Source organism: Martes martes (assembly GCF_963455335.1).
Source record: "Martes martes genome assembly, chromosome: 13".
NCBI classification, from domain to species: Eukaryota; Metazoa; Chordata; class Mammalia; order Carnivora; family Mustelidae; genus Martes; species Martes martes.
Genome location: NC_137901.1, coordinates 592825 through 619562, shown reverse-complemented (window position 1 = coordinate 619562; position 26738 = coordinate 592825). Strand labels below are relative to the sequence as shown.

Here is a 26738-nt window from a genome sequence, read left to right as displayed (position 1 = left end):
GGTGTGACGGCAGCGCAGAGCTCCGCCCCCACCTGTCCGCGCGGCCGCAGGCGGCAGAAGGGACGGGAGCCCTCTTGCGAGAAGGTGGGGCGGGCGGGAGCCCCGCCGTCACCAGCAGACACGTTGGGTGCCACGGCCGCGTGGCGGTGTCTTCGGAGGGCCGTGACGGCGTCGTGTGACCCGTCCATCCCACTCTTAGGTGTCGGCCCACAAGAAGTCCACACCCACGTCCACACGAAGGCCGCACACAGACAGGAGGAGGAGAGCGGTGCTGGCCACGCCGCGCCAGGGACGGACCTCGGAAACCGAGGCGGAGTCAGAGTAGCCAGACACGAGCCGCTCGTCCTCCACGGCTCCGTCTACGTGAAAGCGTCCCCAGAACCCGACCTCAGAAGGCAGCAGTGCCCTGGCGTGGGACTGTCCCCTGGGAGGGGGCGTCTGCGTCTTTGCTGTAGCTCGAGGGGCTTCCCTTCACAAGCGTTCAGGGCTAATCACTCGGCGCGGGAGGAGAGACCCCGCTGCCCTGGTGCGAGGCTTGTGTGTGTCCTGCCAGGTGTCCCCTGTGCCACATGTACAGCCCCCGGACCCCTTCTCCAAGCAGCGTGAGGAGAAAAGTCCCGTTTTTCTGTGGCGCAGACATGACGCCGACAGTAGACTTGCTCTGAGGGAACGAAAATACGTGCGCTTCTGCGTTATCTCCTGTTTTGCTGAATTAAGGACTGCGTGGGAGACACGGACAGTGTAGCGGGAGCCCCTCCGCCTCTGGCCACATGGTGGGGGCCACGTTTTCTGGCCACGAGCGACGCGGGTTCTCGGTTGGGCGCGTGGAGCTGTGAGTCCCTTTGCCTTGATTTTTAGCTTGAATTTTAAAGCAGGGCCCTTCCTTCCCGATTACAGCGTGGACGCCGGCACACAGTAAAGAACAAAGCGGGTCTATTCCCTTCTGATGCATCCGCCCTTATCGGGCCCAGGGGACCCCCGCTAATCAGAGCCTGATACTCTGCACAATAGGCCAGTCAGCCAGACCACTCCCCTCCCAGCGCTATCGCTCCCAGAGCCCGCCACCGGCTCTCTTTTGTTCGGAAGCAGGCAGACAGCGCAGGATGCGGTCATCAGGCCCGGGAGCCTGGGGCGGCCTTATCAGCCCCGGCCGTCCTCTCTCCCACCCAAGGGTGCAGGCTTCCCTGGGACTGGCCCTATCAGGCCCCACAGCTGCTGTTACTGTAGATAGGGCAGGAAGTGGGCCTGGAGGACGGTGGCAGCTCAGGGCCTCAGCAACATCCAGAAACCGGCCTGTGATTTGCCCGAGGTCTGCCTCCAGCCCGAGCCCGTGGCAGGAGGAAGGGGCAGGTGCCGCAGGCGTGGGCGAGCTCTGCCGGCCCCTGGAGCCTCGTCTGGTCACGCAGAGCAGGCAGCGGGGCCCAGAGCCGAGGTGGGGCCCACAGGCGGCGGTTTCAAAGTCAGTGCTGGGGGATGGCCTGGTCTGCCCTCTGTCTTCTGTGCCCATCAAACGGGCTAGTTTGCCGGTGTGCGGTCCTGTGTGTCTGTGCGGACGGTTCTAATGGGGCTCCAGCCCAGCGACAGCGAGGCTGGACACCGGGGAGTGTCTCAGCCCACCGTCCGCATCCACACCCTTTGGGCAGCTGAGAGGCACGACCTCAGGGGTGGGGGCAGCGCCTCTCTTCCCCAGCAGGGCATTTCGGGGCATTTCGGGGCATTTCAGGCCATTTTGCAGGACCTGCTTTCCAGAAGAGACCCCAGATGAGACGGTGGTGCCACGTGTGACCTGGCTGACATCCGAGAGCATTTCGCTCGAGAAAGTGCATTTTAGGACATTTCCTCTCACTTGCCGTCCCCGGACCAGGCTGGTGGCAGGGAGTGTGCCCCTGGCCCGTGGCGTGGCTGCCGTGCCCTGGGGGACGCCACGCAGGCCGCTGCTTTTGGCTCCCCGTCTTCCCAATGTCAAACTTAGAATCGCCTTTATATGCACTTTCCGTTTTTTTCCACAGTAGCTGTTGCCAGCAAGCTGTAAATTACTGTATATCACTCAGATTTAAGAACCTAAACTTTAACACAAATCAAACTCTTGTTGACATTGTAGTAAAAATCAGAAAGGAGCTGAGCAGTGCAGTAGAAGTGAACAGTTATTTTTTGTGGATTTGAGATTGTTTTCTGGGATCCCCAGACTCCCAGCACAGCAGAGTTATTTCCTCTTGGCAGATGGCTGGACAGAGAAAGGCTGGCGGACAGAGGGGGGCGCGGGGGAGGGAGGCGGCAGCGCCGGGCCCGGCCCATCCGTCACCGCGGGCTTCCTCTGGCTCCGGCGGGAAGGTCTGCGGCCACGCTCGGGAAAGCAGGTGCAGGCCAGCGCGTCTGTGGCGGGGCTGGGGCTGGCCCACGGTGCTATACGCGCTCTGATTTCAGGAACGAGCTCAAACGCTGCGTCAGGGTCTGCCTGCTCATTGGCTGTTTCTCTGGATGCAGAGAACGGAAAGCGCACGTTGGACTGTCCTTCCGAACTCGTCCGAACGCCGGCAAGGGTGTCCGTGCCCCCCTCTGCTCGCTGGTCCTTATCTCTCATCACCGTTAACCGCGGTGTTGACGTTCTGTTCCCCGCGGAGATGGAAACGGTGGTTTCCACGGGACGAGCGCCGGCTTTCCGCCCCGCGTGCAGCTTCCTGTCCCGATAGCGCAGCGGGCAGGGGGCAGGGAAGCCGGGTGATGGATGACCTTGACGGGCGTTTCTCCGGAGGTGTGCTGGGCTCCCTAGGGGTGAGCTCTGACCTGGGCTTTTGCGCGAGGCCTTTACTGGACCCAGCCCTTCGCTGGCCTGACACTTCCTCCTCTGCTCTGTTTCCTGCTTCTGGGTTTTCGAGGCCAGGTGGGCAGCGGGGTCGGGGAGCTCTGGCGCCCACCGTAAGCGGCCGTCCCGGCCTGCTGTTGGGGAGCCCTGGGGGGGCCGGGCACGGCGGCGGCTCCTAGAGCCGGGAAGAGCCCCTCTGCCCTGGGAGGAGCCAGGGCCCTGGGGTAGGAGCCTCACTCAGCAGGGACACCCAGCACGTTCATTCAATGACGGGAAGGTGAGGAGAGCTTAAAAGGGCACGACCCGGGGCGCCTGGGTGGCTCAGTGGGTTAAAGCCTCTGCCTTCAGCTCCGGTCATGATCCCAGGGTCCTGGGATCGAGCCCCGCGTCGGGCTCCCTGCTCAGCACGGAGCCTGTTTCCCTTCCTCTCTCTCTCTGCCTGCCTCTCTGCCTACTTGTGATCTCTGTTTGTCAAATAAGTAAATAAAATCTTTAAAAAAAAAAAAAAAAAAAGGGCACAACCCTCTGGGTGGCTTCTTCCCAAGCCCTCAGTGTCCCCGGCCGTGTGGAGCCGAGCTGTGGGTTTGGAAACATCCGCTCATCCCTGCCGATGGCGGCCCCGGGCACCGGGAGCGTCTTTACACTCTTGGGGGATTCTTCAAGCATCTTGGGTCCCCTTGACCAGGGCCCCCCGAGCTCAGCTTTTTGATGAGTCGTCTCATTGTGCCCCGTGCACGGGGGGGTCTCCGGGCCTCCGGCAGCTTGTGCGGACGGCGTGCGTCCTGGCATTGTGGTGCCGGGCTGGCCTCGGGCCCAGCCCTGGACGGTGCTTGGGGACCCCCGTTCCCATCGTGGGGGGGCGGTCGGGAGCGCTCTGTGCTGCGGGCATGGCCGCAGCCTCACCTCCGTGCAAGGAGGAGCTCGGCAAAGTCGGACGCGGCTTCGCTGGGAAGTCTGCAGCCCCCGTCGGGTGTGGGTCGCCACCTGTTGTGAACAAATGCATGTAAACCGCTCATTCCCCATGTACTGCCTTCTTGTGAGGACATCGTCTTTATTTGTATTTGTGAATTTATTTGAGAAAGAGCACGCGCAGGCGGGTCGGGGGAGGGTCGGAGGGAGAGAGACTGTCCGCTCCCCGCTGACTGTGGAGCCAACGCGGGCTCCGTCCTACGACCCCGAGATCACGGCTGGAGCCAAAACCAAGAGTCGACGCCCAGGAGACACAGCTGCCCCAGCGCCCCTGGAGGACACATTTTAAGCCTCCTTCAGAGTCAGTGGAACAGAGAGTTGATGCGAGGTTTTCCACACGATGGTCCATGGCGTGGACGGAGCCGGAGAAATCCCACAGGCAGGAGGCCGCCCCGCCGACATGGCATCGACGTGGCCGCAGCCTAAGCCATGGCCTCGGCTCTGTCCTCCTTGTGCTCAGTCTCTTGGAAACCCCCTGGGAGGGTCGACGCGGCTCTCAGGAGAGGCCGTAGCGGTCAGTATTTGCAGACTCTCACGTTGTCCCGGCGTCGCAGGGCCCCTGGGACCCGCGCACGCGTCCATTCTCTGGCCGCTGGAAAGCCCCGAGGGCAGCGGGGCATGGTGCCAGAGTGAGTGACGCTCGAGCCGACAGGGCTGTGCTCCCGGCGGGCAGCGGCCGGCTGCCACGTGGACAGCACCTGCGCCCGGAGTCTGAGGACCCAGGCCGTGTTTCAGGGAGGACTTCTTGGAGGAAAAGGACAGGAGCTGAGTTTCAATGGCGATCCGTCCTGGGTCCCCGACGGCAAGTCTCCGCTCCTCATGGGAAACGCCACCTCGCACGGTGGGCGGGCTCCGGGGGACGGGACCGTGGGCAGGCCGTGGGCTCCGTCTGCCGGTGGGAGCGCTCGGCTCTGCCCCAGACGGCAGCCCTGCCCCCCCTCCGTGGTCACGGGTCCGGCCACGTGCTCCCCTCCCACACTCAGGGGACCACTCGCACCTGTCCCTTCAGGCACCGTTGGAAATGGCCGCTCCAGCTCGGGCTGGGACGCGGTCTTTGGGACCGTGGTGATCCGGCCAGGCCGCCCATTTTGGTGACCGCCAGGGGCGTGTGCTTATGACATAAAGTCAATTAGAGCGCCTTCGTGCCGGCCGTGCTGATTTGATTAGGACTCGCGAAGGCTCCAGTAACAGGCAATTACGAGAAACTTAATGGCCTTCTGCGGGGAGTTCAGCTCCTGCGGCATCTCGTGCTCTGTGATGAATTACTCATTGTGTGCGGCGCTGCAATAGCTTCTGTAAAGATTAGTAATTGGATAATCGATACAAAAATTCAATCTTGGGTGCTTTTCCATTCCAGGGTCCGTATGTCCTAGAAACCAGGAGACCCGCCTCCCCGGCCTGCATTTTGTGGCTCTGCCCCTCCTCTGCTCTGTCGCTCCCCGAACTGGGAGTGTCTGGGAGTCCCTGGCCTCCTGTGATCTTTCTGTCCAGATCTTTCCCGTGTGCACGGGCGAAGTACCCTCTGGCCTTTCCTGAAGCGGCCGGCAGAGCCAGGAGTAGGGCACGGGTGCCCTGGGCGGCAGCATCCCGGCCGCGCTCTGGGCACAGGTGCACAGCTGGACAGCGGGGGGTGGTCCTCGCCTTGCCGTGGGATGGGCCCGGCCTCCTAGCAGCTGCCGGAATGCAGGCCAGAGGCCGAGGCTGCCCGGCCGCCACCAGCTTCTCCTGGGCTCCAGCCTCTCTCTGAAGGCGGTGTGGGTTTTTAACGACGGCAAAGTCAGATGCGCCCAAGAGCGTAGTAAACGGTACAGGCGGTTCCCACGTGCCCCCGCCAAGGTCCACAGTCAGGGCGGGTGAGACGGGGCGCCGTCCCCTCAGCCGCCCGCGTGCTGGTTGTTGCTGGGATGGTGAGGGACCAGGTCCCGGACCTTGCATCTGAGTCCCGCCGTCCCTCGGTACGGACGCCTTATTAAGTGGCCGCTTTCTTTCGTGATCTCAGCGTGACAGTCACACCTAAGAAAATTGCTAGTGGTCCTCTGGTAAGGTGAGGATTTACTTCAAACTCACGTGAACCTGTCAGAAGGTTTCACTTCCCCTGAAGCCAGGAACAGGCAGCTCGAGCCTCTCCTTTGCCTCCATAATGAGCAGCTTCTTCCGGGCAAACCGGGCAGCTGCTGGGGGTGGTGGGCACCTGGCCTGTGCCCGGTGGACGGGCAGGCTGAGCTGACGGATCGTGGCCCTTCCCGCCACCAGCCCAGGAGCGTGACGGTGTCCTCCGCTGCCCGTGGAGGGGAAGGACCCGTGTCGTTAGCCCCGACGCGTGTCCCCAGACGGAGTGATTGGAGGCCGCAGCCTGGCTGGCCTGCACGGCCACTCACCCCACCCCTCCCTCTGTCCACGTGACATTGTTACTTTTTAATTAAGGGGCATTTTTCATCTATTTTTTTTTCAATTCTGTTAATTCTGTGTGAATAGAAATGTCTTCATTTGGGGGGAATGTGTTTTTTAGCAGCACAAGGAAAGCCCTGGGAAAATGCTTGCTGATGGTTTAGCGACTGTGGGATGCGTTTGGGTAGATGAAAAAATGGGCCCGATGCTGCGGGAGCCCAGGCCGGCCACAGTGCGGAAGGAGCCGGGCGGCCCGCGGAGCCCCGTCACGTGGCCGGCCGGTCCCCGTGGAGGCTGGAGTTTCCACACAGGCCTTCGCATTATTTGGAGGATTCAGGCTAAATAAGGAAGCAGGCGCTGAAGGCAGGAAAATTATTCTGTTTTAATGGCTGACAGTCCCGTGTGACAACAGTGCCCATCAGTGACAGCCCCACACGCACTCGGGAGGGTCATGTTTTATTTAAACCGTGACTTGTTGTCATTCAGACTCCACCGTCCCGTTCCCTCTTTCCAAAAATAGCAGGCCCCGTGGCAGTGGCTTATTATGATTAAAAAGATAAAAATAAGTGAAGGCTGAAATGGGTCCCGGACACCCGAGGTGGCGCAGAACTCGCTTCTTAATGGAACTTGAGAGACGGCCTCATTTCCCGCCACCTCACAAAGTGTCTTTGAAAAAGTCAGAAAAGTAAAGCAGGGGCTTTGGCGAGGTCGCAGCTCTGCATTTTCAGAGTCAGCGTGGTCGCGACAGGCCTGCTGTCGTCCGGGGGGCCACTCGGGGCCATGTGGGCGCCCAGCCCGCCGTCCCTGCCGGGCCGTGGACACAGCGCCGGCCTGCGAACGGGGGCATGTGGACAGCAGACTTGGTGAGACGCTTGCCTCTTCCAAAAAATAACACCCCCCCACCTGGGAGACTGCCTCAGTTTCCCCCGGTGCCCACAGCCCGGGCGTCGCTGCCCAGAGCCGCACCTGCTCCAGGAGCACAAAAGCACGTTTTCTCTGCTTTGCTTCCTGGTTTCTGAATCGCGGCTTTCATCGTGGTGTTCTCACGTGTGTCCCCCCTGCGCCAGGTGCTTTACGTGACCGAGGAAGCTCGTGCTCCGGCACGTGAACCCCGCGCACCCCGGTCGGCAGGAACTATGCACCACGGGAAGCCCACAGCTCGCACCCCTGCAAAGGGCGTGCCAGTGAGACAGTCCGCACCCCTCCCTGGCCCGGATCCCTGCCCGTTGTAAGGGGTGAGCACGACAGACGCGACCTGGTCGCGGATATTTCTGGTTCAACGACCGTCTGCCTGAATGATTATGCTCTCGGGTTACAACACTAACTTTAGCTAAAGGTGTATTTTCTGGGAAAGTTAGCAAATACTTCTTTAAAATTATCTTTTAGTTATAGGAATGGGAAAGAATGGTCGTCCTGTTTTGTTCTGCTCTTCACAGAGCTATTTTGGCTTTCCCTTAAAAATAAAAAGGTTTCTGATGGTTTGTTTTGTGTGAGGAACATGGGTTTTTCTGGCCCTCACAGGAACACCGAGTAAGCCCATGACTCTTCTGTATGTCTTTACACGCGGTCCTTCGTGTGACCGTGAGTGCTGAGGGGCCCACGGGCAGGACGCAGCGCGGATGTGGCTGCAGGAACCCGCCCGGGAACGCAGTCCCCGTGGATCATTCCGGCCTCTTTGTCACCCACGTTGCTTGTTTAAAGGACGAAGGCGGCTTTTAGAAAGTGGTTCTCTTCGTGAAAAGGTGACGTGGTATCCAGTCGTGATGAGCCCTGGGTGTTATTCGCAACTGATGGGTCCTTGGACACTATGTCAGAAACTAAGTGAATCTAAATTTTTATAAAATGTAAAAAGGCCCACAAACAAGCAAACAAACAAACGGAGGTGAAAAGCTGACAGTATCCCTGTGCAGCCGGCAGTGGGCCAAGGAGCAGAGGGTGGTTGATCTTTCACAATCTGCAGGCCGGGGTCCCCTCACGAGAGCTGACCTGCCGGAAAGGAGGCGACGCTTCGGAGCTGGGCTGTGTGGCCGGGCTGACATGCGCCTGCAGCAGTCACTGTGTTTTTTTAAGGATTTATTTATGTATTTATTTGACAGACGGAGATCACAAGTAGGCAGAGAGAGAGGGAGAAGCAGGGTCCCCGCTGAGCAGAGAGCCCGACGCGGGGCTCGATCCCAGGACCCTGAGACCATGACCCGAGCCGAAGGCAGCAGCCCAACCCACTGAGCCACCCAGGCGCCCTGTCACTGTGTTTTTTTAAAAAACCGGCACACGTGTATGATTAGCAAAGTAGGGCCCTCACCCATCCTCAGTAAACTTCTTTAGCGAGGATGATGCAGTGTGGCTGGGGTAACATTGCTGAACTAGATCCCTCACTCCCAGGCCAAGACCCGGCTCCTGAGAACGTAGGATCGGCCTCGGTGTGGACAGCCGGAGCCCGCCCCTCCTGTGCCTTCCCTCCTGTGCCTCCCTCCTGTGCCTTCCCTTCCCAAAGCCCGCATGTGGGCTCCGCGACCCTGGCGGGTTCCCGCCGAGGGACAGAGACAGAGACCCCCGTGCGGCCCCAGGCCCTTCTTCCCCTCGCTGTGCCCTGGGCGGCACCTGGGCTGCTGCGCCCGGGGGGAGGCCAGCCGCGCCGTCGGCGCTCCGTGACAGACCTGTCTCCTGCCTTCCCCGGGCCTGTCTTCAAGTGAGGAACAGGAACGGTGTCCAGCTCCCCGGCGGACGGGGGGTGCCGCTGGGAGGCTCCTGCCGTGGATAACGCTCGGCACCCAGAACCCCAGGCGGGAGGCTGTGTTTCTCCCTTCGAGATGACGGAAGACCCCCGACTCGGGGAGCAGAAAGGGATAGTGGCCGGGCCGTCATTTGCACGAGGACACCCTCAGGCTGTAGCCTGGTGCGGAGGTGGGGTGAGGGCAGGACCCAGGTCTCTGCCCGCCCCCCAGCCCCCAGCCGCGCCGGCCCCCCCTCACCCCCGACAGCACGGGTCCGGGCCGCGCACGGCTCCCGTCGGTTTTCTAGAGGAAGGTCACGGCCTCCCGTAGTCCACGGATCTGATCGATCGTTTGAGTGACGTGGTGTGAACGTGGGAGAACTGAGGTTTGGGAAAGTCAGAAGGTTGCCGATCGTCAGGGTGGTCGGCTCTGACGTGGGTCCGCTCACCGCCGGGCCCCTCTGGAGACTAGGAGGTCCGGCCGGATCTTCTCTTCATCATTTCTGGCTCTTTCTAGGATCTGCTTCTCCTCCCAGAGTCTGTTGATGTGCTCACGCTGACCATGTGACGTCCTCAGAGACACACTTCGTGTCAGGCTTCCTTTCTAGTCCCAGTGACGCAGGGTCACGCTCCTCCCGCCCCGTCATTCAGAGTCCCGCGGGCACGTCCACTCTGCCGCCTCTCCCCTTGGAGTCAGAAGGAGGACACCGGATGACGACGTCAGGGCGCCGCGAAGAGGCCCGGTGCCCTCATCATCACGACGGCCACGAGCAGGCGCCCTCCGAGGCCGAGAGCTCCCGGCAGGCGGCCCAGGTGCTCTCAGTGTCAGCTCCGAAACGCGGACTCTGAGCCACGGGCGTCTGTGCGTCGTGAGCGCCGGGTGCCCTCTCAGAGCCCTCACGTGTGTGTGGCCCTTGGGACAGCCGGGCCATGCTGCTGGGACTTTTGAAGGAGGGTTCTGATGTCGCGTGTCCGCGGGTCTCCTCTGGCTTTGCCGTTGGCCCCGCGTCGGACAAGGACGGCCGGACCCCCTCGTTGTCACGTGCAGAGGAGCTTCCCTGGACCGCAGGTGGCCAGACGGACCCCGTGTGTCCCCTGCTCACTTGTCTCTCCTCCATATGGAAATACACGTACGTTTAAGGCAATGGCTAGTCCAGGAGAAATGACTGAAAACATCGTCGTTTTAGCTCCAGCAGAAGAGAACGCCGTGTTTGGGTGTGCGGGGCGGGTGCAGGGCGGGTGTTGGCTTTGAAGACGCACGCGGCCCTGCAGGGGACGTGTGGGCTCTGCCTTCAGCCTTTCTCCGCTGCGGACACCAGGTTCTGTGTGCTGAGCGGCCCCGCAGGCCAGCCCGGGGCCGGACACAGAGGGACAGAGTGCAGGGGAGGGGCGGGAGGAGGGGGACTGGTGGGTGCAGGTGCCGGCCCTGGGCTGGCGGAGCGCGCTCCCCTCCCCTGTGAGCCCGAGGGCCCGTGTCTCCCCTCCCCGACCCTCCCGTGGACCCTCTGTTTACAAAACCCGTAACGACAAAGTCTGCCTTCCCTCCCTCGTGGGGCTGCTGACGACAGTCCCTGGGTCCCCTGCTTAGGACCCACGGGGGCCGTGAACATGCTGGGCCACCAAGGGGAGCGGCTCATTCCTGAAATTTTGATTTGAGAACCTTAGCCGCTTTTGGGAACCAAGAGTTCAGAAACATGGGGAAACTTGGCTTAAAAGCAGAATGTCTAAAAATGAGATCCGGGCCCTCCCCACCCCCTGGAGTCCCACGGTCTCAGGAGGGTCCGGCAAGAGCCCGTGAGCGAAGCCGGAGGATGAGGTGAGGCATTTCACTACGACACGGAGTTTTGTTTTTGTTTTTGTTTTTTAAAGATTTTATTTATTTATTTGACAGAGAGGGAGGACAGCGAGAGAGGGAACACAAGCAGGGGGAGCGGGAGAGGCAGAGGCAGGCTTCTGCAGAGCAGGGAGCCCGATGTGGGACTCGATCCCAGGACCCTGGGATCATGACCCGAGCCGGAGGCAGACGCTCAACCAACTGAGCCACCCAGGTGCCCCCGACATGAAGTTTTAAGCTCAATTTTTTCAAAATGGTGATGAAAAAGAAACTCATTATGTGAAAGTGCCGAAATTTTGCTTTAAAAAAGGACCATCCACCTGATTAGTAAATTTGCTTCTTTATAAATAGCCGCGAGCCGTTTGCGTGGTCGGAACGGTATAGTGCGTGTCCGCAGATGCCGTGAGCGCCCGCGAAGGGCTGTGCCTGTGCGGCTCACGTTTGAGTTTTTAAATGTCATAAAAGACTAGTTTTCTCTTCACTCCGTTCCAGCTACACGCAAAGAGGTGGTGTAGGCCTGTGTCTGTGTGTCCTGCGTACGGATCCCAGGTGAAAACCAAAACTCAAGTGGCCACATAAGTTTTAGGAAAAAAACAGTAGTTTCCACCTTGGGAGCATTTTAGAGAAAACTGAAATATAAGGGGAAAAACCTTTCTCATTAAATTAAATTGTGGTGTAACAGCTCACCACATCCTGTCGCAGGGACATCTGACACTCGGCAAAGCGAAGGTTCCTCTTTCGGGTCTCCGACGAGCTCCAAGGGTCACATGTTACCTGCAGTTCAAAATACTTTGACTAAGAAAAACCCTGACTGTCGGTGGAAAAGCTGAATAAGAGGATGGAAAGTATCGGCCGAGAGAAGACACTGTGGGAAACCGTCCCAGAGAAAGCCACCCCCGAAATAACCAGCACAGCCCCCTGGGGGCGGCCACGCTCTCACAGGGACCTGGAACCGTGACCTCATGGAAGGGACGTGGGAGGCCGTGAGCAGGGCGAGGCCAGGGCCGGCGGGGCCCCGATGCGCGCGCCCTGCTCGCCGTCTGTCTGGGGACGGGAACCCTCGCGGCTCTCTGCAGGGCCGCGGCGCGGTCTGTGTCTGCCCGGAGAGCGTGGCTCTCTGGCCGTGCCGTCCTCGGTCGTGTGCGCAGTCGGGCGTGTCTGCTGTGCGGGTCACGCCGGCCACCCGCCCCTCCTGTCAGCTGCCCCACACAGTCCTAGGGGACCTGGGGCAGGTCTGACGGGGTTCGCGCATGTGTGCTGGTTCTGACTGTGCTCCCGAGATGTCTGACCCACCCTGACCCTCCGTCCCGGTGCCAGGCCTGGACCAAAGGGCCGTCCGACGACCTGCTGTGTCCCGCTGACCTTTGCTGGGCGGCAGGCAGTCCTGGTGGCTCATCAGGACCCGGCAGATCGCAGTGACGGAGCAGGAGTGCTGCCCGCTCTCCCGAGATCCTCCTGGTGGCCAGGCGGGGGGTCACAGGGAGCCCGTCAGGTGCCGGCACACAGGAGGGCCCCAGATGGCTCGGGGTTTTCCCCGTTCCCACCCACCACGGGCTCCCCCGCCAGGCCCAGCTGCCCCTGTGGGCAGTGAGGGGAAGCCCACTTCTGACCCTTCTTCCCCTTTTATCTTGTCAGACGTGTGCTATTTGTCCCGTGGTCTCTACAACCCCGAGGAACTGGGAGGCTCTGGGCCGCCTTGCTTAAGCCTCCCTGATTCCGCAGCTCTATGACCTCCCATCACTGTTGCCCTCCGGCCCCCCTTTCCCCTGACGTTAGCACCCATGAGAACTTTCCCACCACCCGGGGTCTGCCCCTGCTGGATGGGGTTTCTGGTCTGGGAACCACTGTCCTTGCTGGTGGAGCGAGCGTGGCGACCCGGTGTTGGTGTATGTCCTTGGGAGGCCCCGACCCTCAGTGGTGACTGTGCTGGAGGCCTCGTCCCTCGGTGTCACGGCTGAGTATTGCAGCCCTGGACTCGGGGGTGGCGGTGGCGACTGGGCCACCTCCCCCCAGACCCCCACCCGCTGGGCCAGGGCCCCAGTGGCCACGTGTGCCCTCGGACCTCCTGCTGAATCTGAAGGAGGTTAGGGAGACCTGCCGTGCCTGTGGCCCGGCGAGGGCTCAGGAGGAAATGAGAAGGGTCACCGTGAGGCAGCTTGAAGGGGCCACGCGCCACACCGGCCACAGCTGTGGGGAATCTGCTGTCCCCGCCGCGTCCGCGGTGCCCGCCGCGCATGGTCGTAAGGATGTCCAGCCCGCTCTGCCGGGAAGCCTCTCCTCGGGGAGACAGTGTCCTAGGGATGCTCAGATTTGTTCTTTGTCCTTGTCACCACGTTCTTTGATACAGCGGCTCTGCAGAGTGAAAATTGGAGGCAAACAGTGACGTGGGAAGGAGCGTGGGCCCAGGCCTGCCCCCTTCCCACTGTGCCCTGGGACCCCGGCAGAGCGCGGCGCCCGAGGCCAAGGGTGCACGCCAGGTCGGGTGGCAGGGCATGCCGTGTGGTCAGCGGAGACGGTAGCTGCGCGGTGCCCAGGAGGGGATCCAACGTGCCCTGCCTTCCGGTGGGCCGTGGCCAGGCACTGGTCAGGGTCTCTAGCGGGCTGCCAGAGTATCACAGAAAAGCGGCCGCTGACAAGCTGCCCACAGGACCCTCCTGGGACGGGTGTCGTCCCGAGAGCGGGTCTGCGCGCCAGGCCTCACTGTTGCCTCATAAGCGGTCGCTCGGAGGGGACCCCGGGCCGGCCGGCGAGCCCCAGCCCCTCCCGTTGTTTCCGCTTGTGCGTCAGTGGTGTCCTCAGAGCAGGTGTGGCTGCATGACCGGGGTCGTGCCTCCCATCCGTGTCCCCGGCAGATGTGTCCTCCGCAGGCTGGCTGGCCTGGTGCCCACCCCGGCCCACCGTGCGCTCCTGGTGTTTGCGCGCCGTGACTCACCGCCCTCCACCCGGGCTGGGCTGGGGGGCGGGCGGGCCTGGGGCTCTGCCGCCGGGCTCCTGCTTGTGAAGCTGGTGCCAGTGGACTCCGTTATCAGCAGCGGGGACACAATTCCTGGCCACGTTTTGTTATTGTTATTCTTCACAGTAGCAGGGGGTGTTGAAAGGGCATTCGGGGGGGGGTCGTGCGGGTGACGACAGGTGTGCCAGCCGGTCGCTGCAGGAAGCTGCCCCGGGACATGCCGGGGCCTCTGCAGAGACACAGGGAGTTTATCTGGGCGGCAAAGGGAAGCCTGGGCAGTTCCGTGACGTGAGCACTTGTCCCCCACCTCCCAGTTCTGTTGGGAAAGTGGGCCGTGGGGACGCATGCCCTGTCTGGGGGCCGACCTGGGGGTGGAGAGAGGGATGTTGTGCGGCCTGCTTACGGCGGCCTGTGCCAGCTTCGCTCATTTCCTCTCCCGCTGCCAAAAGCCACATGCAGATAGTGGTCACGGGCGAGGACGCAGGAATGGAGGAAGAGCCTGAACAAAGGGAGGCCCCGGCCGCCTCGTGGTGGGTCCACCTCTTGGACGGGGTCTGTCCGACCATGAGACCAAAGAGAGAGGCTCTCCTGGGCCTGGGCCTCCAGGACGTGCCTCCGCCGCCCCTGCTGGCCCAGCCCGTGGAGACGCCCGCGGGGGGAAGACATGCTCACGGCCCCCGACCAGCACCGGGAGCCTTTTCCCGGGGCCCACGATCCAGGCGTCAGTGTGTCGCCAACTTGACCGCCTCGAGCCCCAGCAGCCGCAGAGCAGGGGCCCCGGGCAGCCACGTGCTGCCGGCTCAGGCCACCCTGGGCCCACGGTGGGGCGCGGGAAGGAGTCCCGTCCCTCGGGGCGAAGGCTCCTCCTCATGGGCTGAAGGCGTGGCTGATGGGATTTCTGGTTCTTACAAACAGTTCTGGGCAGAGCGGTGTTTCCCTAACGGTCACTCTATTGTGTTTTCTTGCAGTAAATGAAATAATACGGAACGATCTCTCCAGCACCAACATCCGATCGTAGCTGGCTGCTTGGAGCCCGCTCGGCCACCGACGGTCCCGCTCCCACACCAGGACTTCCGGGGACACCCAACACACACCGGGTGCCGGCCCGGCTCCCGCTAACCCAAGATTTGCCTCGAGTGCTCCAAGTAGTTCTGTGCCCAGGAGGATGGACCGAAGGGGGCGGGGCCACCGGTGCACCTGTCGTGGGCCCTGGGTGCCCCCGCCCCGGGCTTTCATGCTGGAAGTGCCTTATTAACCGGACCCAGCGCCAGGCCGCCACGGGGCACAGTGAGGCGGCTGCCGCCAGGAGAGCATGTGTAGGAGCGAAAGCTGTAAAGACACGTGGCCGTGCGGCTGTCTCTTCTGTGTGGGCTGGGAGAACCCGGCCAGCGAGGCATTGCGAGGAGACCCAGCCCCACTTCCAAGCTCCCTCTGCTTCCCTGCAACCTGCTGCCTCGTTCAGCGCGTTTCGGGATCTTTTCCGTCGTCCTCTTTCGCGTCCCCTGCTCCCTCCCATGTTACCAAAACAGTAGGATTGTTGACCGTAGCATGCTGGGGTTTTGTTTTTAATCTGGCTTTGAACGTGGTGCAGGTAAGATGAGAGCACAGGATACCCCGCGGGACGGAGAAGGAGGTCTGTGTGCCCAGGACAGACCTGGCGTTTGCATGTGTGTACGGCCAGCAGCATGCATTTACGCACAAATGCAGAGTGACGGAGGGGGCGACGTGCGGCCCTCACCCCGCAGGGGCTGCCATGTTGGCCATATCCCATGTCCGTTCCGGAAGATGCATCTAAGACAAAACCCGGCTCTCTGGCTACGTCCCCGGGGCGCATCTCCCGTCCGCCGGGTCTGCACCGTCCTGCGGGGCGCGGCGGGCCGAGCTCGTCGGAAAGCCAGGAGAGGTGCGTTCTCGGTGCCCAGATGGGCCCGAATGGCAGGTGGAAAGCGGCTGTACCAAGCGTCCGGGAGGATGTAACGTGTTCGTTCCGCTGTGAGATTTCCCTGCACGGAAGCCTTCCGACCGCGCTTCATCTAAGGGAACAGTCACCAGAAATGGGTTCCTAGGCAGCGCCTGCCGTGTGTGCCCGACTAGCCGCTGTGAACACACAGGTCAGCGTAGATGCCGCTGCTTCTCCCGCATCTGTACCGGCAACAGCCTATACCACGTGACTGTTCGCCGGGACCCGTCGTTCCACGTAACCAAAAAAGCATGGTTCATTAAAACATGGTTCACCTGAAAATTGTGCCTTAGGAGTCCCTGCCCCTCGCGGGACACGCCTGAGCTGCACCCGCGGGCGGGCGGCGTGGGTCCTGACCTCGCAGCACGATGTGAGGCTGGAAAGGCTCCCGCAGGATGATCTGCGCAGCGTCCTCCTGTACGAGCACGGGCCGTTTCTCTTGGACTCCCGGGAAGGACACAAGCCTGAGAGCCGTATCTGTACCCTCGCACACCACCGTGAGAACGCCGGCGTGTGGCTGCTCCCCGGCCACGGCCCGCCTGTCGCCCGGACCTCGGCCTGCCCTCAGTGCCCTAGGACTCGCATGAAACTCTTCTCAGTAGGCTTTCTGTGGGAAGGAACCGTTTGGTGTTTGTGTCCGCTGTCCTTTAGTTAGGAGATAGACCCAATAAAGCAATATTTGTTGCTGGACAACCTTAGTCTGCCGGCGATTTGTTACCTGTGTGGAACACGCTGCTGGGTTCTAAGTGATTTCCTGCTGCGGGTCCTCGTGCTCCTGCCGTCTGTGTGGAGGGTCGCGTCCCGGAGCGGCACTGGCGTCCCCGGCACCTCCCCTGCGGCGGGCTGGCCTTCCTCCTAGACATGCGCGGAGAAGCCCGCCACCGGGGAGGGGACGTGCGGCCGCGCGCCCGGACGCTCCAGCACGTCTGCTCAGAAGGGCACCGCGGGCGTCCGCGCCTCCCACTGGGTCCTCGGAGCCGCTTGGCCCTTGTCTCCCCCAGAGCCGCTTCAGGCTCACGCAGGGAAACGGTGTTCGGTGTTGATAAAACCAGACGAAACCCAGAACTTCTCCAGCAGTTACTGTTGAATTGTCAAATAGTATTTTGCTTTTAGGACTTTATAAAATGGGAGATTTCCTGTTTCTTTTGCTAAGATTGAGGCAAAGTTCTAGAGGAACCTCATCACCTAGCGTGTGTGGCTGCCATGAGCCCGACCCCGTGGGAGGCAGAGCCGCCACGGCCAAGGGGCCTCCGAGGGGAGTGCGGGTCGCGGGGCGGGCGGGGGCCGTGGAGAAGAGAGGGCGCCTGCGGGGAACCCCAGAGCCTGCCGGATACACAGGGAATCAGGAGCTCTGTCCATCCCGGGCTCACGGGGCCGCCGGAGCTGGGCTTGACTCCCTCAAGAATACCTGGCAAGCTATTAATTTCAAAGCGAGTTTTTCTAAACCTTCCCCCCCATTCTCAGCGTAGAAGTTTATATTCCAGAAACAAAGCACTGCAGAGAGTCTGTGTTTCTGCGGACACCGTTTACGTGGCTTCGTTTCTTTTAGGTGGACCTCGTGTAATCAGGCTCACCTCCAGCAAGGCGCGGGTGCACGGAGACCAGAACGTCCCCCGGGGAGCCGGGGTCGAGGTCGGCCGAACCCAAGCTGGCCGGGCCTCTGGAGCCTCGGGGCCCCTTGCCAGCCCTCCCCTCACCTCCCTCAGCGGCCGGGATCGCGCAGCACGTCCCCCAAAACCGTGTGCTATGGGAGCAGCCGAGCCCGGGGCCGTGTGGCAGACCCTGGCTCGCTTGTCCTCCCTCCGCTGCTGGGGTTCCAGCCTCTCCCACGTCTGAGACCGTGTGTCCCGGGAAGAGCCCGGGAAGCGTCCAGTCCCTCCTTGCGGCCAACGGCAGCCAGGCCTAAAAATTCAAGCATGTTGGTCTCTGTTTCACGGGGTCCCCGGACCTGAGCACCGGGGCCCCCACTCTGGCCTCAGGGACGGACCCCGTAGTGACTTTGGCTTCTGCAGATCCTGCGGCCTCCCTGTGCAGGGCACCAGCCGATGACATCACGAGGAGGCCTCTGCTCAGTCGGATTAAAGGGCCGCCTAGAACCGTGTGGGGGTTGGGGCACCTGGGTGGCTCAGTGGGTTAAGCCTCTGCCTTCAGCTCAGGTCATGATCCCAGGGTCCTGGGATCGAGCCCCACATCAGGCTCTCTGCTCAGCGGGGAGCCTGCTTCCTCCTCTCTCTCTGCCTGCTTCTCTGCCTGCCTCTGATCTCTGTCTGTCAAATAAATAAATAAAATCTTTAAAAAAAAAAAAAAAAGAACCGCGCAAAGGTCCTCGGGCAGCTGCTCCTGCCGCTCACGGGAGGCCGGGAGGGGTACAGACCCACAGACGTGTGAGGGAGAGGAAGAGAGGACAGACCAGCGGAGACAGACGGAGAAGGAGCAGGCAGTTCTGTGAGGGCACCAGCGATCACGAAGGCACAGCACAGACGCGAGCAGTGGGATCAGAAGACTCCAGGCCACACTAACCAGGGCGGTTTGGTGAAGGTGGGAGGGTCCGGTCCAGGACCCATGCAGGGGCGGCCTGGAGAGGAGACACGGCTGGGGCGGCCCCGCGCGGAGACCCTGGGCCTGCTCTGCCGCACATACTTGGGAGCCTCGCTCTGCTCACACGGTGTAGGTGTCGGACGCGTCTGCCCGGCACCGTGTCCCCGGGGACTCAGCTGACTAAGTCTGTAAACGAAGGACGGGCCCTCCGTCCCAGCGCTGAGATTTTCTCGCATCTGTCCCGGGCCGCACGTGCGCGTCCCGAGTTCCGGCACTGAAACGCCAACCTCCCCCCCACCCCACCCCACCCCCGACGTGGCGGTGCCGGGAGGTGGTCACGGGAGCCTGTGTGGTGCGAGGGGGCGAGAGGATGTGTGTGCGCGCCCGGGGCCCTCCCGGATGTCCGCTCCGAGCCGGGACACCACTGCTCGTGGCTGTGACGCCGTTGAAACCGCAAGCCCCCTTGTCTGCCGGCAGCCGGGTCGGTGTGGGTGGGTGAACTCGGCCGCAGGGAAAGCGCTGGGAAGCTCCCCCAGCCCACCCACCGGGAGAGGCAGAGAGCAGGCGGGTGGGTTCGGCCCCACGGCCATGCAGGCCCGCGGCCGCCCTGTGGGAAGAACACAGACTCCGTTTCCTTTACAGACGGAGCGGCTCTTAGCTTACTGGTCATTTGGCTGAACTTGGGTCGTTCGTGTCTTTCGGGGAATCTGTCCGCTTCATCTGCGTCGTGGGGTTTGTTGGCGTAAAGCTGGGCGCAATGTCCCTCTACTGTCCTTTCCACACGGTAGTGCCCACAGTGGCTCTGTGTCGCCCTGCTTGGCCTTGGCCCCTGTGTCTTCTCTCCTCCTGTTTCCTGCCCAGTTGGCGCAGGGCTTGTCGTTGGCTGACCGTCCCCCTCTGGTTTCCGAGACGAGCTCCAACGCTGGGTGCCCTCGCTCTCGCTCAGCCGCTCCTGAAGGTGGGCGCCGAGGCCTCCCCTCGCGCGGGCTGGGGGTCAGTCCGTCCCACAGGAGCCACCCGGGCCACATCCCCGGGTTTCTGAGCTTATTCAAATAATTTCTAATTCCACTTGACCTTTCTGGCCCTGAGAACTGTTTAGTTTTCCAATACTGAGGGATTTTCCAGAGTTCTGGCCAAACGCCATTGTTGTTTCGGTTTTATACCCGTGGAGCCTCACTGTTTGCTGCAGAATGTGGGCTGTCTCCGTGCGAGCTCCTGAGCACAGGATACACATGGGCGTCCCACGCTGCTGGGCGGCGTGTTCTGGAAACGCACATGAGGTCCCGCGGCTCACGGGGGGCTTCGGTCGCGCTGGACACTCGTGGCTGTCTGTGTGCCGGTGTGTCCGTGGGCCAGGGCGAGGGCTGACGCGACGGCCCACAGCGTGGGTTCACCTGCCGCTCCTCACGCCGGCGTCCGTCTCTCCCACGGACAGGGGCGGGGGGCGGCCACGTTATTTAGAACAGTCCTGTGCTCTGCTTTAATGGACCCACTTCTTGTCAGGATGTAACCCTCTTTATCTCTGGAAAACTCTTTGCTCTAAATCTACGTGGTCTGGTAGTAATCTCTGCTTAGTGTTAACATGTATACGTTTCTCATTTTTTGAACTTCCAGCCCTTTGTGGGTTTCAGACACTAGGTTTCTCGCAGGCAGGGAGTACGGGCTTACTTATTCTATCCTATCCCCCTTGTCTCCTAACTGGGGGGTTCTCAGACCATGGCAGCTAATGGACTTGCTGACGCGGTTGGATTTAAACCCATCCACGTGGGACCCGTCTTCCGTGTGAGCCACACGCTCTCCTTTCTCCTGCCTCTCTTGGCTACGGCCGAGTGATTGCTCTGATCCCACTTCTTTCTCCTTCTTGGGCTTACAAGCTACGGCTCTTTGTTGTTTCTTCCGTGGTCGGTCTGGGTCGAGGGGCAACCTGCCACGCACCTGGTGTCCACCTTCCTGGGCGCGTGGCGAGCCGCCGGCTGCTGTGTGTGGGACCTCCTCCCGGCTCCCAGACTCCGTGCTGTTAGCGTCTGACGCCTCCCTCTGTGTGTCACCAACGCCACAGTGTGTCGCTATTCATTTCCTTCAAGGAGTGAATTAGCCTTTACACAGACTTAAATGATTAAAAATCATAAGTATTTTGCGCTTCCCCACATAGCTGCCAGCCCCGTGCCGGCCGTCCCTGAGCGCGGACGGAGACTTCCGTCTGGCGTCCTCTTCCCGATGGCTTCCTTTAGCGGCTCGTGGAGGGCCGCTCTCTGGGTGGTAAGTTAGAGTCTGTGTACGTGGAACACTTTCATTTTGTCTGCTTTTTTTAAACTTTGTTTTAAAATAATCATAGATTCCCGGGAGGCCTGCGTGGCTCAGTCAGTGAGCATCTGCCTCCGGCTCAGGTCGTGATCCCAGGGTCCTGGGGTCGAGCCCCGCATCGGGCTCTCTGCTCAGCGGGGAGCCTGCTTCTCCCTCTGTACTCTTCTCTCTCTCTCTCTATGACAAATAAATTAATAAAATCTTTTAAAAAGTAATAATCATAGATTCCCAAGAAATTGCCCAAAAAATGTACAAAGAGGTCCCACTGGAGTTTCACATTTCCACCCAAAATAGGAAACCGGCATTGGCACAATGTGTGGAACACACTCAGACTTCGTGGGCTTGACAGGTGCGTGTGCGTGAGTGTGCGCGTGCGTAGGTGTGTGCCCGCGGGTCTGACAGGCGTGTGTGAGTGAGACTGTGTGTGTGATCCCGTGCAGTCTCGGCTGTCCTGGAGATCCGAGTAGCCACCAGTGTAAAGACACAACCATCCCCCCGAGCCTCGCGGTCGTGGCCCCGCCAGCACCTTCCTGCCCCGCGTCCGCTCGCCTGCTCCCAACAGAGCGACGGTCTTGTTCCTCTCGTCCATGGAATGTGCCGTGCGCCGCCTTCCCAGAGTGGCCTTTGTCGTGCGGCACATTGCTTTCGTATCACCCGTCCATCCCTTGTCATCGCTGAGCAGGAGGAGGGACACGGTTGTCCAGGGAGCGCGCGTGGGTGGGCGTCCGGGCTCTGGGGCTTTGGCTGCCTGACTGAAGCTGCCCCGGGCCGGTGCCCGAGCGCCCTCGGCGTGGGTTCGGGTGAGCGTCCCGTTCCCGGGATGCGGGCCCCGGGGAGCAAGCGCCGGGTCACGGGCCTCGTGCGTGGAGCCACCCGAGTGTGTGCCCACGTGGCTCCGCCGTCTCCCGCCCCACTGGCACGCTCGAGCCCCCCACCCCACCCAGGGCTGCCGCGGCCGCCATTCCCGCCCTTTGCGGCCCCGTGCGGCCTCGTCCGTGAAGAGTCTCCTTCTGTCTCTGCCATCTTCTCACCGGACCGCTTTTGTTCGGTTCTGCTGCCGCGGCTCCTGACGCACTCTGCACGCGCCCCCGTCAGGGCCGCAGTTCGCAAGGGTTTCCTCTGCGTCGGCAGCTTGTCCTCTTGGCCTCCGGAGAGAGCGTTAGGAAAGGAAAACTTGGTATTCGGTGGAGACGCAGCTGGTCAGCGCTCCCTTGGATGGGCCGCGCTCCCTTGGATGGGCCGCGCTCCCTTGGATGGGCCACGCTCTTAGTGCCCCGAAGACTTCCTTCCGTGTTCTGTCCTAGAAGTTTTCCAGGTTTGTGTTTTACTTTAAGTCCATGATCCCTTTTGAGTTGATTTTCTGTATGAGTCATGAAATCGAGCTTCATTTTCCCCTCACACACCTGATTTGTGGAAAAGGCTCATCGGTGGTTTTGAACCCATTGCTGTGGGTCTATTTCTGGGTTTTGTCTTCTGTTCCCCGATCCACGGATCAAGCCCCTCCCCGAGCCCCACGCTGTCTGCACTCCTACAAGTCTCGAAATCCCGATGAGTCATTTCTCCCACCGCGTCCTTCTCCAAAATTGCCCCAGTATCCCAGGTCCTGGGTCTTCCCATGTGCATTTTACAGTAAACTTGCCTGTGTCTGTGAGAAGCCATGTTGGGTGTTATCGGAATCGCATTAACCCTATAGACCAATTTGGAGAGAACTGGAAACTTGTCAGCTTTGTTCGGTAGGACCAGAGCAACGTTCAGTCTTAGGCTAATCTGTCCCATATTAAGGTAAAAACCCTTCTGAGGACACGGCCGGGTGCCCTGCGAACTGCACAGCTTTCCATTTGGGGGGCCCTGTGTGAGGTCCAGGACTGCCCCCAAGTCCCCCGGGAGGCTGTCTTCCAGGGACATGCCCCCGCACTCACGCTCTGCAGCTGTTGGTGCTGTCCCGCCGGGCGGCTCTCTCCCCGGCCACCCGCACTCCCAGCACGACCTGCCGGGCCCACCTTGTCTGTCCCTGTCTGGGGTCGCTTCCCTCGCTGCTTGTTTGGGGGAGGGGGGAAGGCTGGTCCCTGCTAGTGCGCCGTGGCCACACGCCGAGGTCGTGGCGCCGGATCCCTCGCAGCCTCCCTGGCACGTGGTCGTTGGGGCCGTAGCCCACCTTCCAGGTTCCCTGCATTCGGGCCACAGAACGGTGCACGGCACGTCGGGCGAAGGGAGCGGCTTGTGATCACGAGGGAACCCTTCGGACCCCACTTACTCTGATCGGCAGGGGAGCATCCAACGGAGGCCAGAAAGCAACTCCGGCTGCCAAACGTGCTTTTCACCTGAAGGAAGGACAGAAGGGTCCCAAGGAGGAGGCGGGTCTGCTGGCGTCGCACAAGCGACCAGCGGAAATGCGTCCGTGTTCAGGTGTGCGGGAACGTTCCCCTCATGGCTTTGACGTCACGGGATTGCCCATGCTGAGCTCCCCGTCCCCCACGGCACACGTGCGCACCGGGCTCACGCCGCAGCCTCTCGGAGGTCAGGCCGCTCCCTCGGGACGGCCACGAACCATCTCGTGCTGAAAACACGAACCCAGAAACGAGGTGAACTGTAGCCGGAGAACGAGAACCGCTGAATTTGGTGGCTGCTTCTGCCTTCGTGTTTTCATGGATGGTACCCGGAAAACTATGAGCCGAGACTGCCTTAATTTAGAATCTGGGATGATGGGACGTTAATGGTATTTGGCTGGTTCAAGATCGCTTCTCCACTTTTTAGTGAGAAACGGGTTTGCCAGGCAATTTAATCACTTAAAATAGGGTGTAAGAGTCAGTCCTCCACCAGTCTGATGGACGTCAGGGACGTCCATTGTCTGCAGGCAGATGAGGCCGCCAGTTACGAGACTTTTTTCCTCGTCGCTGAAGCAGGCCAGTAGGACTTCAGCGTGGAAGTGCACTATTAGTCGTTCGTCTCTGTAACGGCTGATCCTTGAAAGGAATAAAGCACTTTTAAGAAAGTGTAAGCCCCAGCCCGAGGTTTTCACGCATCGAGGCGCTGCTTCATCGGGATGATAAACGCGGGAGGCCCGGGCACGTCGGCCGCCGCAGCTTTCGAGGCTCCGGTGCTGCTCCTCATTTGACCCTCAAACCCGCCCCGTGAGGCAGACAAGGCGAGGCCAAACCGCACCCGAGAGAGGAGTTCCCGAGACTGGGCTGGAGGGCGGGGCGCGCCTCACGGGGGCTCCTGGGCCTGCAGAGCTTTCGCACGGTGCTTGGAAGAGAGAAAGTGACCTTCACTCGCCGACTCATCCCCTGTCCGTCTGTCCGTCATCCATCCGTCCCTCCACCCACCCAGCACCCAGCACCCACCCGCCCACTCCTCCTCCCGCCCTCTTACCCTCCACGATCCACGCGTCCGTCCGTCCATGCGTCCGTCCGTCCGTCCGTCCACTCGCCCACCCCCCATCTGCCCAGCCCCACTAAGTTGACGTGTTTCATGAGAGTTTGCTCACTGGCGTCTCCCCACACGGCTGACGCTGGGGTTCTGCCATCGTTCCCCAGCGGGCGTGTTACGGCCCAGTCGGGCTGTGGCTCACCGTGGCGGGGCCGGCAGGCCCGGAGAGCCGTCCGCTGACTGAAGTAAATCGGGCTCTGCCTGCGGCCCCGTCAGTGAACCGAGACGGCACTGGACGTCCGGCAGTGGGAGCTGAGCCAGAGGGGGAGGGGCCCAGGACAGCCTGGGGTGAAGGCTCTGGGTTCGGCTGTCTCGGGAACCCCGCTGTCCTCCCCTGTCCCCACAGGCTGCCTTAGCCAGAGGGGCCCCTCGAGCTTGCTCTCACCCTGCACACCTCACCCCTCCTCAGGCCCTGTGACTGCTCCCTGCTGGGAGCCGGGGCCCCTCCCGCTGTCCTTCCCGTGGCAGCGAGATTCAGGTCTCCTCGGGTCTGCCGGTCGTCGTTTCCAGGCCGTACGAGTCCCGGCGGAGGGCGGCCGGCCCCGCAGGCCTGGTCCTTTCCTCCCCGTGTCTGTCCACCAGGTGCCCTCGGCCGTGCTGCCCTCTTGTCCTGGATGTGGGTGATGGACGGCCACCGTCCCCTCAGCTTGGACCGCCTTTTATTCCTCGACCAGAGCAAAGCAGGAGGTGGAGACCTAGCCGGCCCGCCTGGGGCTTCGCGAGACCAGAGGCCGGGACAGCGGGTCCTGGGGGGTGGGGCGTCCCCCGGGCGACTCTGTCCTGGGCGACTCCATCCTGTGGCACACCGGGGCCCGGGGTCCGTGCTGAGGGGACCGTGCGGATGGGGGCCTGGGCAGGAGCTGAATAGATGGGAGCTCTCACTCGGTCCTAAAGGCGGTGGCCGGCCAGTGGCTCCAAGCAGCTGCAGGCAGAGCCGTGGCCTGTCAGCCCCCATGGGCTTTTTCCCAGGTGACTCCTCCTCGGGGAGCCGGTGGGAGCCCAGCCGGCTGGGACAGGGCTTCAGCCACCTGCCTTCCCCTGCCTCGGGACGTGGCGGCGGGAGCGGCAGCCGACGGCGGAAGCAGAGAGACTCCCCCGGGTCGGGGCGTCCCGGAGAGAGGCTCAGAAGAAGGGACAGTGGCAAGAGTAGGCCATGTCCTGTGTGGGGTGGCCCGGACCCCGGCTCCACTGCCCATGTGGTCACGGCCCCCCGTCCCCTGCGGGTCACTCCCGCGGCGGGGCAGGGTGGGCGGAGCCTCTCCCAGCTGCCCTCGAGGTTTTCCAGCGGGTGGGGCCACCTTCGGAATCAGCTTTGCAACCTCACCCCCTTGCGCCCGCGGCTCCGGCTCCGGGAGAGGCCCACAGGCTCCGCCTCCCCGCCCCACCGGCCCGCCCCCCACCCCCGCTCCCAGCAAAGAGCCCCCCGCCCAGCCCTGGAGGGGAGACGGAGCCCTTTCGTCCGCGGGCTCCCCATATGCGCTGCCACGGGCCGTCAGCGTCACTCAGCCTCCCTGCGCCCCAGGGACAGAGCCGAGCAAGCGTTCCCTGTAATTCAGAGGCGGGAGCCGCTCACGCCCGCAGATCTGAAATGTGCCGATTTATTTTTGTCAAATAAAAAACGGCCGCAGTCTTTTCTCCGGACTGGGGAAGCCCTGCCTGTCTCTGTCGGGGGCCCGGCTGGGGTCGGCGAGGTTGGGCGATACGGCCGCAGGCTTGAAGGTGGCAGCGCAGGGAGACATTTGGGGACAACCCCCAACGACCGAGTGTTCAGCTCCGCTGACCGGGAAGCCCACCGAGCAGACCGTCCGTCTCCTGATGACCCATCACTGAAACCGTCCTGGAAGACGCTCTGGTGTCTTGGGATGGAACCCCCGGCCGGCGGTTCTTCCGTGAGGGAGTGGGGGTCCGCCCCTTGCGACGCAGGACCTGTAGCCTCGTGGACTGAGCAGGGTGGCTGCCGCGAAGGAGTCACACCCAGGCTATGGGGTGGCCCCCGGGGATGCTTGGCTGCGGAGAGCAGGCCCAGGGGGTGCTGGCGGTGAGAAGGCGGCCGGCGGAGGACTGAGCTAGGGGTCAGGTTTGGACCCCAGAGCAGGAGCGGCCTGGCTGTGGACAGCGGTCAGCCGCAGGTCGCCAGCTGAGCGCAGATCAGAGGATACTCCCATTAGGACGATCTGTGTTTGTGCGGAGGACGCCTCGGCTCCAGGGGAAAAGTCTAGTTCTGTTCAGCCTGTGGGACCCCTCCTCCTCCTTCCATAAAGAAATCACCACCCGCGGCTGGGCGCCTGGCTCTGTAGCCCAGGGCCTGGGGCTGGACCACGAGGGCTGCACGGAGGGCTTTAGAGGACCCCGGGGCATCGGCTGGACAAACAGAACCTTCGCTCAGACTTGGGGCGATCCCGGGTGGGGTCTGAGTGCCGGCCTGGGGCCCGGCTGGGGAGGTGTTGTTACAGAAGAAAGCGTACACCGGGTCCTCGCTGGCACTGGGAGGCACAAGGGAGAGAGCCAAGGAGGGGATGGCGCGGGGCAGCGGCTCCCGCTCCCGGCTGGGCAGCGAGAACTGTCGCCAGCCCTAGACGGGGACAGACGTCTCCCTCCTTCCCGCCCCGGCGCTCTCCCCGCCCCCCCGCCGAAGCCCGGCCTGGAGCTGCAGGTGCGGAGCCGTGGACACGCGGTTCCGTGGGGCCGCAGTAGCGTCACCGTGCATGTCTGTGGCGTCTCAAAGACCCGCCCTGCTGGCCGCCCCGCGCGCTCCGCCGACCCCTTCCCTCTGAGCCCGGGTGGTCGGAGACTTCGCTCACGTTGCCGAGGCCTTGTGTGCGCTGCGACTCCCGCTGGGCCGCGGTC

General features: G+C 62.1%; 1 protein-coding gene across 2 annotated transcripts in view; it reads left to right on the top strand.

Annotated features, from left to right (window-relative positions):
• Positions 1-16312, top strand: part of NFATC1 (nuclear factor of activated T cells 1) — a 92898-nt gene extending 76586 nt beyond the window's left edge. Inside the window, exon 11 of one of the 2 annotated variants that reach the window (XM_080821717.1) lies at positions 14629-16312. In XM_080821717.1, the coding sequence (XP_080677843.1) occupies positions 14629-14678 (50 nt within the window). In that variant the 3' untranslated portion in view covers positions 14679-16312. The remainder of the gene's footprint in view (positions 1-14628) is intronic. The other variant, XM_080821716.1, reaches the window with a different exon arrangement.
• The last annotated feature ends 10426 nt before the right edge of the window (positions 16313-26738 follow it).